The following is a 16,562-nucleotide window of genomic DNA, read 5'->3' as shown; positions in this document are numbered from 1 at the left end:
TTCAAGATGTTCACGCTGGTTTCGTCGAGGACGTTGGCAAAGACGTTCTCGAGATGTTGCTTCACGGTACGTACATAGAGATTCACGTAAGCACGCGAAATACGATACAAGGACAGATTAAAATTCCGTTCAGCTTGCTTCCATTTTTTCCCGGAACACCAGAGGGTACGCCAGGGATTTCTTACGGTAGTTGCATTTTAAGCGATTTTTATGGTACCTCTTGCTATCGTTGTAAAATTTCAGGCTTCTTTCCACCCGGTATTTTACCCGGCGCGAATTTATTCTCGCGACAGAACTAAAAATTCTATGGGTTTGAACGCGTAGCGCGAATAACATTGAAAAATAGCACGGAAACGAACTCTTAATCGAAGAAGGATCAGCCGCGAATCGGCAAATTCGATCTCGTCCACCCCTTCGTGCAATCCCTGATTTTCAAGTTCAATTTTTCTTTCCACTCCCTCTTTTATAAATTTCGGATTATGCTAAATGAGGCTTTAACGGTCTCCGGCAGATCATTCGGTATCGTTCGATCGGCTGAATTTGTTCGCGAACCGAGGGGATCCGCGCCTCCCATCTCCTTTCATTGAATCGACAATCTCGATCGAGAATTCTCTCCAGCGAAAAAGTATGCTTCGTTAATTCGAAAATGTAGCTCCCTACGAAAAGCGGATATACCCTATCTATGTGTGCAGCGATCGCTGTTTAAACGGTCGCTTTCGTTTCGCTATCTTTTCCTTGGAAGTTCAAAGATGCATCTTTTTAATAAATCAAGCGTAATCGAAGTTGCAGGAATATTAACAGAGAATCGGGATAGTCCTGTGGGAGGGTGATTCAAAGCACGATTCAGTTCGGACAGTTAAACAGTTTATTCAGATCGAAACTTTATGTAATATATACATACGAGTTAGTAGACGATATGCAGTTCTGATATGAAATCACCTATACAGTGAACTTAAAATATAATCGATTTACACGGACCTCGCATCATGCTGATTATGTACATTCGTTAGTCTCTAATTTTCGTTTTCGTGTTCGATCGAATCGCTTGCACCAGGTCAGCGGCGCATCGTTTCCTCGCGTGCCGAGAATTTTCCTATCGATGTTGTCAGAACGTTTTGCCGGAAAAAGAGGAGCCGTAGAGAAAAGAACAAGGGCCAAAAAAGAAGAGGAAAAACCTGAATTGTATTCTTCGTCTTTCCCTCGAGGAGAAACGAAACGTTTGAGCGTACACGGATCGATGTAGATTCTCGGCTTGTGCGTGCGTTATACCGAAAATTGATTCTCGCCAGATCGACAGCCGGATACGTTTAGGTTAAATGTTCGTGGACGTGAAAGAAAAAAGTGTGATCGCGTCGATCAGGTCGCTGGTTTCCACGCGGGAACGTAGCAATTTCGTTGGCAGTGCGACGACGATCGACCGTAACGATGATTTTTCCTGGGTTCGATAGAAAAAGATGTTTGATCCGATTCCCGAAGCGCGGCTAATTCTATGTTTGCGGCGAGGATAGCGTTTACTCTAATTAACAAAGATCGTTGTTCGTCGAGCGTTTTGGGAAATAACGACCTGTCAACCTGTCACTCGAACAGAAATCGACGAGTCCCATCGAACGACGATACAGGTCGCGTCGTTGCGAATCGCCTCGATTTCCTGGCACACCAGCGTTTCCTACTCATCGTCAGTCGGATTACACCTTCCGTTAAACTCGCACCCTCGAAGATCGAAATTACCGACGACGTTTGTGCGATCGTTCTCGAGCACGGTTCCCACGCAGGGCAAATTCTTCAACGATACATACTTATGTACAACGATACGACATTAACTAACGAGCAACGACTTTTAGTTACCTTTTTTTTTGGATTCTTTCATTATCCCTTTTTTTTCTCATTTAATACATCGAAAAAAAAAAGAACACTCGACATTTGGTTCGACGTTACTAATCATTTGGATCGCGTAATCGATTCGCGATGCGTCACGCATTACGATAACTTAACGTTTATTCCTTTTTCGCTCGTTTTCTCCTCTTTGTTACACGTTCAAAGTAGAAACCGCATACCTCGAGCGAGAGTCTTGGACGAAGTTGGCGTTACTTCATTCTCTTAGGAATATACTTTGTCACTTTTTACTCCTAGTTTCGCCGTCAAGCTTCATGACTTCGTCGCAAAGTGTCACGTGGAAGCCCGGTTTTTCTGACCTTACAAATTCAATTTTTCACCCGAGTATAAAGACTCCTCGAGTCTCTCCGCTACTCCGTTATTCTCCTCCCGTTCGTTAAGAGAATCGAATGAAATTAGAAGAACAGTCGGACGGCTGCGACTTTTCGATCGAATAATGCACGCGGTAAATTCTCATTCTCCGATCGTTGCGCCTACACGTGCGTGTATATTTACAAGAGTGTTCCACTCACGTCGGAAATTAGGCTAAACGCGAAAAGGAACGTCCACGTCGACGATGGATCAAAATTTGGAAACTTCGTATCACAGTTACGATCGAGTACGATCGAACGAAACGTTCTTCGTTTTCCTAAAAAAACCGCGTCTCCTCGCCATAAACCGTCTCGTTTGCCAGCTCGCGTACGCCAAACTCGTCTCGTTTCCGACTGTTCTCCTCAATTTCGATTGGATTCGTCGCGATACAGTTACAAACGCCTCGAGTTTCTATTCTCGATCGCATCACTTATTGTCGATTCTTGCTTAACGCATTTTATCCTCTCCGCCAGGAAGAGAAAGCGATTTTCGTTGAATCAAACGTCGTCCCTAATTCCAGCGAATGTTAAAATCGCGTTGCGCTCGTACGAGATTTCGTGAGAATGCGAGAGATAAAAGCAAAAAAAAAAAAAAAAAAAAAAAGAAACGAAAGAAAGAGAAGGACGACCACGGGCAAAGTAATCGAAAGGAGACGCCGACGACGTTGCAACGTATAAAATGGTGTTTCGTACAAACTACTTCCGCCCCGAATATGTTTTCCGTCGTTGAAACTGATTGATCAGCCTCGATACCGCGCATCACGCCTCTTCCTTCTTGCAACTCGGCGAAGTAACATCGCGTTATCTTTCCATTCCCCCGCGTCTTCCTTTCCTCTTCCCTCTCCCCTGATTTCCATCGTATATTCTCGCCCAGTTCCTCCATCCATCTTCATTCCGAGCAACCGGAAGAGGGGTTGTACGAGAACCTTTTATCTTTTCTCGCGTTTCTCGGCCTAATGCCTCGATGTCTGGAGAATTCGATTGGTAGGCTGAGACGCGGGTTTATTTACCCCCATTTCGATTCTTCGGCGTCGATTGCCAGCGCCGCCGGCTCCCAGTGCAATCGTTTCGAAGAGCGTTTAATACCTTGGGCTGGCAACCGGATACAAAGTCGAACGTGGTTCTCGGATAGAAAGTTGCGTTTCCTCGATACGTTACTCGAGACTGCTAGTTTGGCGAACGATGGTCCGGTCGTACGGTGTGTCCGGAAGGCGAAGTCACGTAGCGAGAAAGAAATATGCGAAAAGACAGCGTCGAAGATGGTTGGACTCGGAGTCTGGCGACGGAAACAGGGATAGGGGAAAGTTGCGCCGACGTTCGAAGACAGAAGAAGACTACTTGGGAACATCTTGCCCAGGTGGAAAACTCAGGAGCGCAAGTTTTCACCTAACTCTTTTCCAGTTCGATTCTTCTTCTTCTTTTCTTTCAGTTCCGTTCCTTTCTTCGTCCGTTTCTTCCCGAGAGGAAAAAAATAGAAAAGAACAAATTTTGCCCGACTATCGAGAAAACGTTTACAAAACAATTTTGGCGGATACCTTCTCGCGATTGGAAAGTTTTCCCGACAAATCTAAGCTCGCGTCGCACGTTCGCCTTTCTATCCATCGCTTATCCAGTCGACGATCTCCGTTAGCTTAGCGGCTGTTGTTCCGTTGCTCGCAACGACACGGTGGATTGTCTTTATGCCGCTTCGTACGACGTCTAATCGTTTCGCAAGACGAGTCGCGAAAGCGTTCGTTCGCTGCGTACGATATCGATCATCGAACATCTTAATGGTCAGTGTCCAGCCGTGCAGCGCAACGAACGAGCCGAAAATTTTCGGCAAGGGACCTCTGTTCGTGTCGATGAACGCGATACACGGGCGCAGAAGGCGACGAACAACCAGGTCTAGACGCAGCTCTCCGGAAGCCTGTTGGCCATCAGTCGTCTCTTGATCGCCTCGCCGTCCAAGCACTCGCCAGCGACGACAACGCCTTGCCCGGCTCCGACGACGACGACGCCTTGGCTGCCACCGAGTGTCACGCCGCCCTGTCCACCGCCCATCATCACTCCCGTCATGGGCATGCTCTGTAAACTCGGTATCGTGCTTCTCGATGGTAACCTCAGCTCCGTCGGTCTTCCGCTGAATTTGTGGCAGAGTTCGTCTATGCTTGGTGTAGGTCCGGGTGTGACCCAATGTCCCGGAGGATATCCACCTGGATAACTCGGTGGGCTCACTTCCACCAGGTTTCCCTCTGTAACATCGAACCGGAGATAATTCTTTTGGGATTCGTTCGAAACGATATGAAGCATCCCCGTGACAATTAGCCACGCGGTTTTCCTCGCCTTCCCTTTTCATCTTAATCCTATCGGATTCTAACGTGCCGTTTCGTACGCGACCGTCGTGTACGTACCATATCTTACGAAATGACCAACGTTATTGGCTCGGTGAAAGCGAGAAATCTATTTCACGTCGTCAAACTGTTGCAATTTTATTTCTTACTAATATTCTAGTCGCGTTAAACGAGTTGCTGCTTTCCCGCATACATTTTTGATAGTCTCCCGTTATCGAGTTAACGCCTGCTAATGGCTGAACTCGGCGAACAAGTGTTTCCTCGGCGGCGATATTTTAAGCAAGTTTTTGTATTTAAATTCGTGTCTCGTAACCAATTCCAAGTCGATGTAGGTGGAACGTAGACGGAAATTAGTCGGAGATATTTGTCCCGCGAGCACGTACCACCGCGGTAAGCGAATTCTAGAAAGCGATAGGAACTGCGCGGTCGATCGCACGAATCGATCGCAATCGCGGATCGGCCGAGCAAATGGAAAATGTTTTTGGAAAATATTTGGCGTTTTGGTTCGATCTCTTTTGTTGGGGATGAAATACCGCCGGCGCCGTAGCGCCAGGCAACCGTGTAAGCCGCGGTAATTTAATAAAATCTATACACGCTGCTATTACAAATCGCGGCGATGCTCGTAACCCACGCAATTAGATTAACTGCGCGTTGCGAGAACGTTTCCTGGCCATTATTTGAAAATGCAGAGCGGCGCGGCGCGGCGTGGCACGGCCATCGATCGTTCGCACGACCGCCGATCGGTAGCGCACCCGCTTTGCCAACGGCGATGCCGAATTCGAAGCTTCGTGTTTCCAAATCTTCAGAAACTCACCGAATTTATTTGGGATGACGTCGGGGTCGGTTTCCACGGTTTGCTGAGGATTTTGCAGAGGATATTGTTGCGGCGGTAGTTCGCTGAGTTCCGCCGGTTTTTCGTGTCGAGGCTTCGACATTCGTTCGCGGCGTACGCGCACCACCACCACAAGAATGATGAGGACCAGCGTGACCAAAGCTCCGACCACCACACCGATCAGCGGCGACAGCACGATCCCAGCGTCTTGTCCTTGAACAGAAGCGTAAATCGAAGGTAGTTAGCGGAACGATGCGTCGAGTGTAGCGGGGCTTGGACGGGAAACACGGTAGCTGCCAGCGTGCGTTTAAACGACCCACGTAATTAACAAATTCCGCGTTGCCGCCGTTTCAGTCGGGGCTCGATGAAATTTACGAGGAAACTGGGGATTGACAAATGAACAACGGTAATTTATTTAATATTATCGCGGCTATAATTAAACGACGCATAGACCTTGTAATAATAGCACGATCGTTGCTCGAATCGCAGCGAATGAATCGTAATATATCCATACATTAATAAACAGGTAACCGCAGGACGCTGGAAACTGCGCGACAATAATCATAATGAAACGGTAGACAAGCTTTTCGAAGGACGATCAAGCGTTGTCCAGCGATGGTGTTGTAATCTGACGCGATCCCTAATTTTCTTCGTAGTAATCGGATACGCGAATTTTCCTCTAATCGTCGCTACGTGTCTTTTGCTTCGCTTTCGCGAACAAACTTCTCTCGAGACTTTTCTAACGGAGACCCGTTTCTAACCCTTTTCTAACGGGTCTCCGTTAGAAAATCTGCGAATTAACTTTATGGCGATCGGCGACGAAGAATCTATACCCAGAGATCGGAAAGCCGTTACAGCAAGCGACCGAGGAATATTTTACGAGTTTCGTCCGTTACGGTTTTCTTAATTGGACGAGTTATCGGGAAACTGTTGTCACTGAGAAACTTCAATTAGAAAGACGCTTTACTTAAAACCATCCGTCGGGTAGCAAGATTCGTGTGATTACCTAATTAAACGAAGTGTCCCATCAAGAGGGACTATGTCCTTTTCTTCTTTCCTCACCATCCTTACCGATTCTTTCTGCTTGAAGATATTCGTCAAAAATGATCGTGGACAAAATTCTGTATCTTTTCTGCGCTTCACAGCGAAAACAGCGGAAGAAGTAAAACGCGAATTAGATCGTGTTCTACGTAACAACACCGAGACAAAGACCGTTTTACAGATCTTTTTGGCTACTTACTATCCTTCATTTTTTCCCCTCGTACTCATCGCGCTAAATCGTACAAACAAGTCCGAGAAAACAGGCTGTGCAAACGGTTTTCCTTGAAATTTAGCTGACTGCCGACTCGATTCAAATGTTTGTTCGCTAAAAATTAGAGAAAAAGATTCTTTTCGAGAAGCAACCTGCTACCGGTATTAATCAACCAAGCTTGGCCTCGTCTCGCGACGATGTAAACCGTTGTTACGTAAGTCACGTTTCTCTTGGAATAACCGGAGAACGAGACAACGAACAACATCGATATTCGAGATTGAAACTGGAGACCATATCGCGGCAGAGAAGGTTCACTCGCCAGAATGAAAGAGAACGAGAAGTCTTGCAGGCTAATTCTTGGTTCGCGTTCGCGTTCGAGTTCCTCTGTTTCTCGCACGTGACGTTTTAGTCGATAGTGGCCGAGCGTGGGAACTGGCCTGCTGTTTTCCCCGGATAATTAACAAAACTGTATTCTTCGAGCGCGGCTTGGCCAGCTGTGTTCCACTGTACGGTAAGTGGGACACAGAGCGCTGGCACGCTCGTTAGCCTCCCGTGACGAACGTTTTTAATTCTTAACTCGCGAAGAACATCTATGTACCTACGTGTGCGCTTGCTTTGCACCGATACCTTCGTCGCCGCTATCCACCACACCACCGCTATCGTCGTTGCTGTCGACCTTCGAAACGCGCCGCTTTGGCTAAAGTTCCATGCCAGATTGCCGGATAACGAGGCATCCAGATCGGCAAATATCCTCGCTGCCGTGGATTCCGAATATTTCGACGACGATCGTAGATTCTGCCTCCAGAGTGAAACTTTCTCCACGAAGGTTAAGAGAAGCTTGGAAGGCTTTCGTCGTATGGGGAAAACACTGGGAGGAAATTGCGCGCGAGGCAGCGCGCGGGAATGAAAATCGGACGATATACACGTTATGCATAATACGGGTACATTTATGCGTGTAAATAGATTGCAGCGCGCGCGAGTGTGTGTGTATGTGTGCGTGCATCTATGCACGGGAAGATACTTTAGAAGGACGCGTAATGCTCGTAAAACCCAAGGTTTAATCAGCCACCCTAGGTATTCGCGTTTCTCTAGCACCTGACTCGAGGAAGGCTACGCTCGGTACGCGCGACGTTCTAACGTTCGACGTTCGCCTTTCCGTTTATTCGGTGGATCGGCACGTGGATCCTCGCCGACTATTCGCAAAATCTGGAAACACGCGGTGAAAATCGACGTGAAACAGGTTGCGCGTAACGGCAGAGAACGAAACACGGTTATTGCACTTATCGCGTCGCACTCGTAAAGGTTGCTGCGTTTTATTGGCAATGCCATTGCGCGCTATCTTCGCTTTGAATCCCGCGCGTAGATCCGCGAATAGACCGTATACGACGATCTTGCGAGTCTCGAAGGACGTTCGAGGAATATATGAGCGCGCGCGGTTGAGCGACAGAAAAGTGCTTGGCGTGGACGTAAAAGCTCTCGTAAAACCATCGAATCGCACGATCTAAGACGGTTCTAGACTCTACACGGAGTAGGAAGTTGCATGGAAAGAGATCGATTCTCTCGATAAATCGTAGAATTACGCGAGTCCTTTCGAACGGGCTGTTTATTTCGGCAACCATTAAAGACGGATCCTCTGTGCTGTCTGGTTTCGCGCGAAATTGACACACAGTTCTTTCCGAAGACTCGACGATATTTCAAACGGCGCGGCGCGTTGCAACTTCCCTCTCGGCAGATGCCGGTAATTGCATCGTTACGATAATTTCTCGGATCAATTACGACGACTTACTGTAGACGGCTGTCACGGTCGCTCGCGATCGTATATTCTTCGAAAGCGTCGACGGATTCTCGTTAAAGTTGTACGGCGGAAGCTCTGTTCCCTTGGAACAACGAGGAAATATATTTCTCGCGGCACGTTTCAGGACGCGGTATTCACCTAAATCACGCGGATAGTTTGCCAGCTTTTCTCTTCCCTTGCCTGACCCTCCGATTCCTTGCCAATCCTTTTCTTCGCTTTCCCTTTCGCGTTCTTTCCATCCGCGTTAACGTCCGCGGCTACAATTTTTTAATCAATTACTAGTTTTTAGCAGATTGCAGGTTCTTTCTTGTCCGGGAAATGGGCACAGTTTGCGATCGTATACCCTCCTAAGCCTCGACAATGTCTCGTAAAAGTTGCAATGGAAGTTTAATCGAGTTCCACGCGAAGAAACGTCTGGTGCCGGGGTACTAAAGATAAACCGGTCCTTATACCGTCGATCCTCGAGAATGGTCTAACGGGATTCTCGAAGAGAGCCAACAGGGGGAATCGCATATCCCAACGGGCTCTCGAACTCGGAGTTCATCGAAGTTTAGATCGCTAATCGGTCTTAACGCGGGTTCGCCAAGATTTTCACTGCTACGTACTTCCGCTAAAATCGGGAAAAAATTCCTTCTGCCACGGCGAGGTCGCAAAATCGCGCTTCGATAAAGATTCGATTTCCTCGAAGCTCCGCGTCCCTCTTTTATAATCCGTCCGGCGAACACGCGACGTTTCCAGCGATTCGCCAAAAAGTAGCCCTTTTTCTTTTCCTTCGTCTTTCTTCTTCCTTTTTTCTTCTTACGGGAAACGTAGAAGATTCGAGCGACGTTTCAACGAACGTTACAATTACACGAACGACAGGAAAGCCAGAATGGTACGAAAGGAGAAAGTCATTGGAGAAGTTTCAGTCATGCGTCGACTGGATATCGGGCTGCAAGTAAGACGGAGCTTCGATGTCATACGGCCGACTAAGTCACCAAAAAGCCCGGCTTAGCCAGAGCCAGATCTAACTTTGGCTCACTTGGATTAATTTCAACGTAAAGCTAACCCCGAATCGATGTTGTGCTGTCGGTTCTCCGACTAAGGCGACTTACGTGTCCCAGTTCAGCCGTTTTCAATTAATGAAACGCGCACGCGAATCTCTTTCGGCTCCGTGACCGATCGCTTTCGACCCGGATTACCACGGAAACGCGACCACCGTCCGTTCTGAAAATTATTCCATTCGCCGCGCGAACACATTAAAAGGATTTCCAAGCACGTATACCATCCACGATATTACTTTGGATTTTCTCGTTCAAGACACGATTCGTTTCAACCGTGGAAATACCTTTGCCATCCGGTCGCTCTTCTGCCTGTTTCTCCCGTTTTCTTACTTCCTTAGCCGTGTTTAGCCTATAGATTCTCCGATTGAAACGGAATAAATCTCAAGTCGATGTTCGCAGCTGCCTGCGAATCTCCTCGAAGGTTAATCCCTTTTGCGAGGTACGCGATTCTCTTGGATGCTAATACGGTTACGGTCAAGTAGCCACGTCGATGGTGGTTTGGTATCCTCTTAATTGCGTTCAGCCGGAACAGTCTCGAGAGTTCGTCACTGATTGCTCCCTCTATGTCCCTCTCTCTTCACCCTCCTCTCTGCCTCTTTACCATCCCTTCCATCTGCGCGTCGCTGCCCTTTCCCTTCGCATATGTACACACCAGAAATCGTATGCTCATGTGCAACAATAGAAAGCCATGTGTACGTAGGTGAAATCGAGGAGCAATTACCGGCGCAATCTCGCAACCTGAAGAGGATTGCCCCACAGAGAGAAACCGAAGAGAAGAATGGATAGGGGGGAGCGAGAGAGAGAGAGAGAGTGAGATAGAGAGGAAGGTAGGAGGAGTAGCAAAAGGACGAAGCCAAGGGCAATGTAGTCGCCGATCTTGAGATTCTCGTTCATAATAAACGCTTATCGAGGGGATTGGCCGATCTTCGGAGGCTCGAAAGGCTTAAAGCCAAGTACCCTAATCTCAATTATCGTACGATCCAGTAGGAATGCCACTAGTGTCGATGGAACCCTTTCTCTAATCCGATGTTACCGTTCCACCCTTCCTCTCCTCTTCCTGGTCATTCCCACCCCTTCTCATCCTCTGATTTCGCTTTAATTCGAATACCCGCGGGCCATCGGTTTCGCTAAAATTATTCCTACGAATAGCAGCTTGCAACGTTACCTCGTCCCTGCGTTGCTCCACCGTTACCGGATATCCGAATTACGTTTTCACTTGTTCTTGAAAACGCGGTATATTCCAAAGTTGCATCGACTCGCCGAATTACTTTGGTCGGTGCAGGCCGATCTAGCACGTTCAGCTTCTCGATAACGTTTTCTCGATTTCTGTAGACGCTTATCGGACGCAGATCGGTGATCGAAACGCGTCGCGTCGGAATAACTTCGTCGCGAAAACGCAAAAGGTTTCGCGTGTTGGCGGACTGTACTTACACGCGCGTAGAAGGAGGAAATTTCATGGCTCGCGATAATCTGATTCAGAATTCGGTGCAGCTGACGCCTTTCAGCTTTAGTCGCGATACCGTTCGACGAGACGAGATTTCGCGAGGAATCTAGCGGCGCGAATACGCGGAGTTCGATTTGCCTGTAATTTCTCTTTCGAAGTAGGCGAACAGCGGCGACGGTTTCTCGAAATTAAGGAAGATTCGGTGAGTGGTGCGGATAGGCGACGTCGGTGGAACGCGTCAACGTCACCGCTGTTTCCTCCCCTATAATGCTATCGCTTCCTCCGCCACGAATTATGTATTTCGTCGTTTCGTGATCGATGACGGGCAAATTTCACGGGCTTTCGATTCTCGGGCCACTTTCATCAAACGCGTTGATAATTCTATCCCAGTTTCAAACTCAAGGACGTCCCTCGCAGCTTTTCGACACGTACAGTTTAACGGTGTGTAACATAAACCACCGTAGTTGGACATTTCCGCGGCTTTGATCGGTCTACACGGTCTCGTACTAGAGAGAGAGAGAGAGAGAGAGAAAGAGAGAGAGCAGAACATTCGACGGAAGTAAGGTACGCTCTCGACTGCTGACGACGACGACGACGACGACGATGGTCGAACAAAGGCCAGTCTTAACCCGAGAGAACGTTATCATGTGTCGCGGTATTACGCGGCAGCGGTGTAAAGATTTCGGTTGAAAAGCAGGCAATGGTCGTCGGTCGTATAATCACGAATAGTCGTTTCCGCTTAATTCCGGATAGTATTTAGAGACGAGCTTAAACTCGAGAATGGGTCGTTATGATACTTCCGGCAACATTACCTGTTACGAATGGCGACGACCGTGGCGCTAGCCAAAACCGTTTGAGGAATTTCCACGGCTACCATTTTCTGGCCACCGGCGAAATTGTTGGATAACTCGAGCGCGCGCCAGCTTGATATAAACTCCGCTTGGAATATATTACGCCGCAGAGAATATTTCTTAAGGACTTAACGATGTGACTCGTACGGCGATAATAATCGTTTTCCTTCCGACAGGACTTTACTCCGCTGCTTTAATAGAATTTAAAGCGGTCTTTCTTCTTCCACGAACGACGATTTCCCGCTTAAAGCGGTTACCGCGCCGCAAAGAAAATTCATAATGCCACCACTATAGTCTGCGTTACTTCGATCAAAACGATGGCAAACACGAACGAGTGCGACAATAACGTTAAAGTAATTTATACCGCTGACGCGATTCTCGCGAATCGTTTTTAACGATGGATCGATAGATCTCCTCGGAGCTGGATTTTAAGACACAGCCCAGCGAAACTCGACAAAACCTAAGACGAGGCTGGATTTGTGGTTCAGACACGTACTCTCGCCAATCAGTACGCGTTGCATCGTCCGTTTTGCCGCGATCCGTCCGCCGGGCTTTCACGATCTACGATGCTTTCCGTTTCACGAATTTACAGCCAATCGAGCCTCCTCTGGACGAGCAAAAACTTTTTACCGTTCCAGATCTCGCAATTATGGCTGGAATTGAATTAGTAGCCCAACGTGCCTTTTCGCGGATCAAAATTTTCTTCTCTGCGATTCTCCGATCGATCCTCGCGTATGAAAAGCTGCGCGCGATTCTTCATCCGCGTATTCTAGATCGATCGATCTCCGAGATGATCGATAGCTACGATGCGCGTTGCGGATGTAACGGAAACGCGCGTCGATTCGATCGTCCTTTAATTGACGTTACGTGCGAGAACGTCAGGCGTGGTATCGACGTTTACGCGCGATGAGTTACATCGAGATCCGTTTTACGAGGGTCCGATCGCGTTAACGACACGCGTAAACGCACGAAGCAGTACACTTTAAGCAGTACGCGCGAATTAGACAGTTGGAAAGGAATTATCATCACGCTGCATCGTTCATCGAGACACGCGATGCACTTGTTTAACATCCGCGTGCCATAGATTACGTCGATTTCTCTGGTTCGCGTCGCTCTCTTCCCCGTCGTCACCCTGCGTCCGGAGTCGCGAAATTCAATTTCCTCGTCGTGCTTCGCGACCAATTGCCAGCTCGTCTACCGCTTACCACCATCGAAGAAACACGGTATATAGAATTTCGAAGAACGAATTCCATTCAATTTCGTAGGTGTTTACTCGCGAGAAACGCGATCTGTTTGAGTTTCCACCTTACCAGGTATCTTTGATTCCGCGAGATCGGTTATATCAATAAAAATGTGAAACAGGGCTTTATAAGCAGCGTGGGTCTCGTGTCTCGCAAAATATTACGTTTGGATCTCGAAAGAAGATTCTTACCACTCTGTCGATTTAAATATTAACTCGCGGGTTAACGAGATATTCGTTGAAAATAACCGACGCAGAAACGTTTATGGCTCTTTGCACGTGAAAGCTACTCTTCGCTCGCGCAACCTCGAGTTTTCCAATCTTCCAACTGAGACACGTTAATCGCGAGTTTCGCGATGCGATTAGTTCGCTCTTTTTTTTTTTTTCTCGCTGTCGATTCGTCGGAGTCGGAGGTTCGGGAGGGACAACGATCGAAGGAAGAGGCAACGATCTCCGTTAATACAGCTCGACTCTGCGGGGTGAAAGAGCGGCGTTCTTTAGCCGAAGGATAAAAATAAGTTGACAAGGAGGCGTGGTAGGACGGAAAAAAGCGGGCTCGGTGAGTGAAAAAACCGGCGAAGCGAGCGAGCTTTCGGCTGACGTCTGACGAGAGGCGGGCCGGAAGACGGAAGATCGGAAGTAAGCGACGAGGGAAACGGGCAGGACGAAAGAGGGATGAAGAGAGAAACGACGACGGGGGTAAACAGAGCTAAGTGAAGTTAACGACGGAGCAAGAAGAGCGGCAAAAATGACCCCGGGAAAATTACCGCACGCGAAACGGTTTAATGTCCAAAAAGATGAGCGAACCGGGAACGTAAAGAGGGGGACACGCGAGCAAGACGAAAGGAGAGAAGGTGCAGCCGCTTAATGACCATCCTGTACGTTCGTATCTCTTCTGGATAGCCTCTTCTCTTTCTGTTTTCGCTCTCTCCCCTTTCTGTTTCTCCCTTTCACCGTCTTTTCCTCTCTTTTCCACCATTTCCAGTCTTATCTTCCGTTTCTTTTTTTCTCTCTGACTTCTGTACGGTTCCGTCGGTGTGTGCCGTTGGGACCATTATCTGTAATTGCTTTCCTTAATTCGATGCTCGTTGCTCTAAAACGTAAATGCGAACGGGAAAAAAATTCTTCCAACGCACTGGGGAAAACAGTTAACCAATGTTGGAGGAAAAAGAACACGGACGACGATCGAGTCGAGAGTTTCGCGACCGATCCGATTAAATTTCTGTCCCGATGCGTTACCGACGCACCCGTAAAATATGAAATCGATTCGAATAGGAACGTAACGTTCAAATCGGAGAAGAAAGGTCGTCGAGCTATTTAAATGCCGCAAGTTTCTGACTAATGTCTTAATTACGCGCTAATCGACTTTGGAGTTGGCTTGTCGGGCTGTCGGTCGTTTTACCGATCGAGTTCTGAGAGGAGTAGTTTTAATGCTAAGTAGCCGAGAGCCTGTCTCGTCTCTGCTCCTTCTCTCTCTCTCTCTCTCTCTCTCTCTTTCTCATTCTCTTTCTTCCGTCTAATCGAAAGATAATCAAATGCAGTCAAAGAGAGAGAGAGAGAGAGGGGGGGAGAAGGAGAGAGAGAGAGAGAGGACGTAAGTAATGGTCGTTTGTTCTTGAATGTCGAGAAGTTGATGTACGAGAAGTCGTGGCAGTCGGGTGGTCGCGCGCGGGCACAGGAGAAGAGAGAGCGCGTTCCATGCTCGCTCGCATCTACCGCTTGCAAATTGATAGACGCTGCCGCGACCGTAAATCACTTTACTGACAATTGATTTGGTGCCCTCCGTTTTACCTCGTTGTAAACTCCACGCCATGCTGATATTTACGATCGCGCGTATACACACGATGTCACCCAGTGACTCACTGCGCGCTATCCACGACAAATCTTTTACATTTTTGCGTCATTCTCCTTCCTCTACATCGACTTTTCCCCCCTCCCCGCATATTTTTTCTTTTTTTCACTTTGCTAACCATTTTTAACGTTTTTCTATCATCTATCCAATAGACGAGTTCGAGCGCGTGGTGAAAATGAATAAACGCGTCGCCATACAGTGTTATTTACGAGTTACGTATCTAGCTTTTTCATAACGACGACAGCGCGATGCCGTTCGAAAACAAAAAAAAAGAAAAGAAAAAAAAACTCTTTCTCGACATACGCTTCAGACTGAGGTAAATATTTTTTCTAACAGAAAACGTAGAGAAAAAACTTGGAAGAAGTAAACAAATGAATAAGCGAATAAAAGAAGGTAAAAGTATTAATCGCGGAGCGAAAGTTGGAAAGCTCTCGATGTTTCGAGTTATCGATGAAGACGTAGGCCGATTTCTTGGACTACAGCCCGGCACCGGCTAAGTAGCACAATGTACATAGAGACCAGATAATGGGTGTGGTGCATTCGTCTCGGTGTGTTGTCTCGGGGGTGGCGATTCGTCTTGCTTACTAACCTCGTCGTTGACACCACCCACTCGGGAACAACTACCATCCGTTTCAAAGGCGGCGCGGAACCCGCAGAAACCAGGCGGCAGCGACCTTGCCTGCTGAATCCCCGAACGCTTTGTTAATCTCCTTGACATCGGTGCCGGTCACTATATTGATCAGGGTCAACCTAACGCGGCTCGTTTCTCTTTGAACGCGCTTTCTGTTCGATTAAGCTTACGCATGACAGTCCATTTCTCATTCTGTCACTTTGCTTATCCCTTTCTTTTCTACGAGTTGACTTTAAGCTCTAGTCGATTTCTTCGTGAAGCATCTACTACCTTTTCGCGAACGTTGCCGACGATTCTTTGTTAGTCGATGGTCAGTTATACATGTAAATATATTTCTAGATTTATTTAGGATCGGTATCATGAACGATTTAAAGGCGTAGAAGCAAACAGAAGAGAGATACAACTTACCGGTACGTTTCTCGGCGTCGCGATAGGTAACCTCGCTGAGAATGACTGGTTGACTGCGGCCTTTAGCGTTTACGGCGTAGACCGCGACGTGGACGCCTGCCTCGACGGACGCCTCCAGACCGGCCAGGGAGAAATTCGGCTCGTCTACGTTGGAGACGTTGTAGAGGGGCTGGCTGCTCGATAGAAAATCCACGTCGCCATGGTACACCTCGAGGATGAATTTTTGCGGAAGTCCGCCATCGTATCCGGCCACGCATTTCACCTCGACGCTGGTGTAAGTCTGGTTCGCGAGCGTGCAGTTACGGACCGGAAATGGTTTTCCTGAAACGAGAACGTCACCACGGTTAAATCCGTCACGACGCTGCTCGGTTGCGACCACGTTGTTAAAATTTTACGAGCTAACGTCGCACGTTTTGCCATTTTGATTCGCCCTTCCTACCTGTGCCACCCACCCTTTTCTCTTCCTGCGATTATTCAAACAGACGGCCACTTTTCCACGCAGTTCGATTCTCCGGGGTAGAATCGATTCTCGCGATAGCGTTGACTTTCGCCTCGACAGCTCTAGAGACGCGCGGCAGTCGGTTATTTCGTAGAGCGAAAGTTGACGTTCTTCTGCAAGCTTCGAATATTAAAACGAGCCG

At 47.8% G+C, this 16,562-nt stretch overlaps 1 protein-coding gene across 4 annotated transcripts in view; it reads right to left on the bottom strand.

Moving 5' to 3' along the window:
• Positions 1 to 847: 847 nt before the first annotated feature.
• Positions 848 to 16,562, bottom strand: part of LOC139992325 (kin of IRRE-like protein 1) — a 254,151-nt gene continuing 238,436 nt past the window's right edge. For all 4 annotated transcript variants that reach the window (XM_072013063.1, XM_072013066.1, XM_072013065.1 and 1 more), the window contains exons 12-14: positions 15,922 to 16,242; positions 5,388 to 5,618; positions 848 to 4,474 (exon numbers count right to left, since the gene is read on the bottom strand). In XM_072013063.1, the coding sequence (XP_071869164.1) occupies positions 4,128 to 4,474; positions 5,388 to 5,618; positions 15,922 to 16,242 (899 nt within the window). In that variant the 3' untranslated portion in view covers positions 848 to 4,127. The remainder of the gene's footprint in view (positions 4,475 to 5,387; positions 5,619 to 15,921; positions 16,243 to 16,562) is intronic.

The sequence above is a fragment of the Bombus fervidus genome, chromosome 11 (assembly GCF_041682495.2).
Source record: "Bombus fervidus isolate BK054 chromosome 11, iyBomFerv1, whole genome shotgun sequence".
In the NCBI taxonomy this organism is placed as follows: domain Eukaryota; kingdom Metazoa; phylum Arthropoda; class Insecta; order Hymenoptera; family Apidae; genus Bombus; species Bombus fervidus.
The sequence above is the reverse complement of the archived record's forward strand: the minus strand, read 5'-3'. Positions and strand labels throughout refer to the sequence as shown.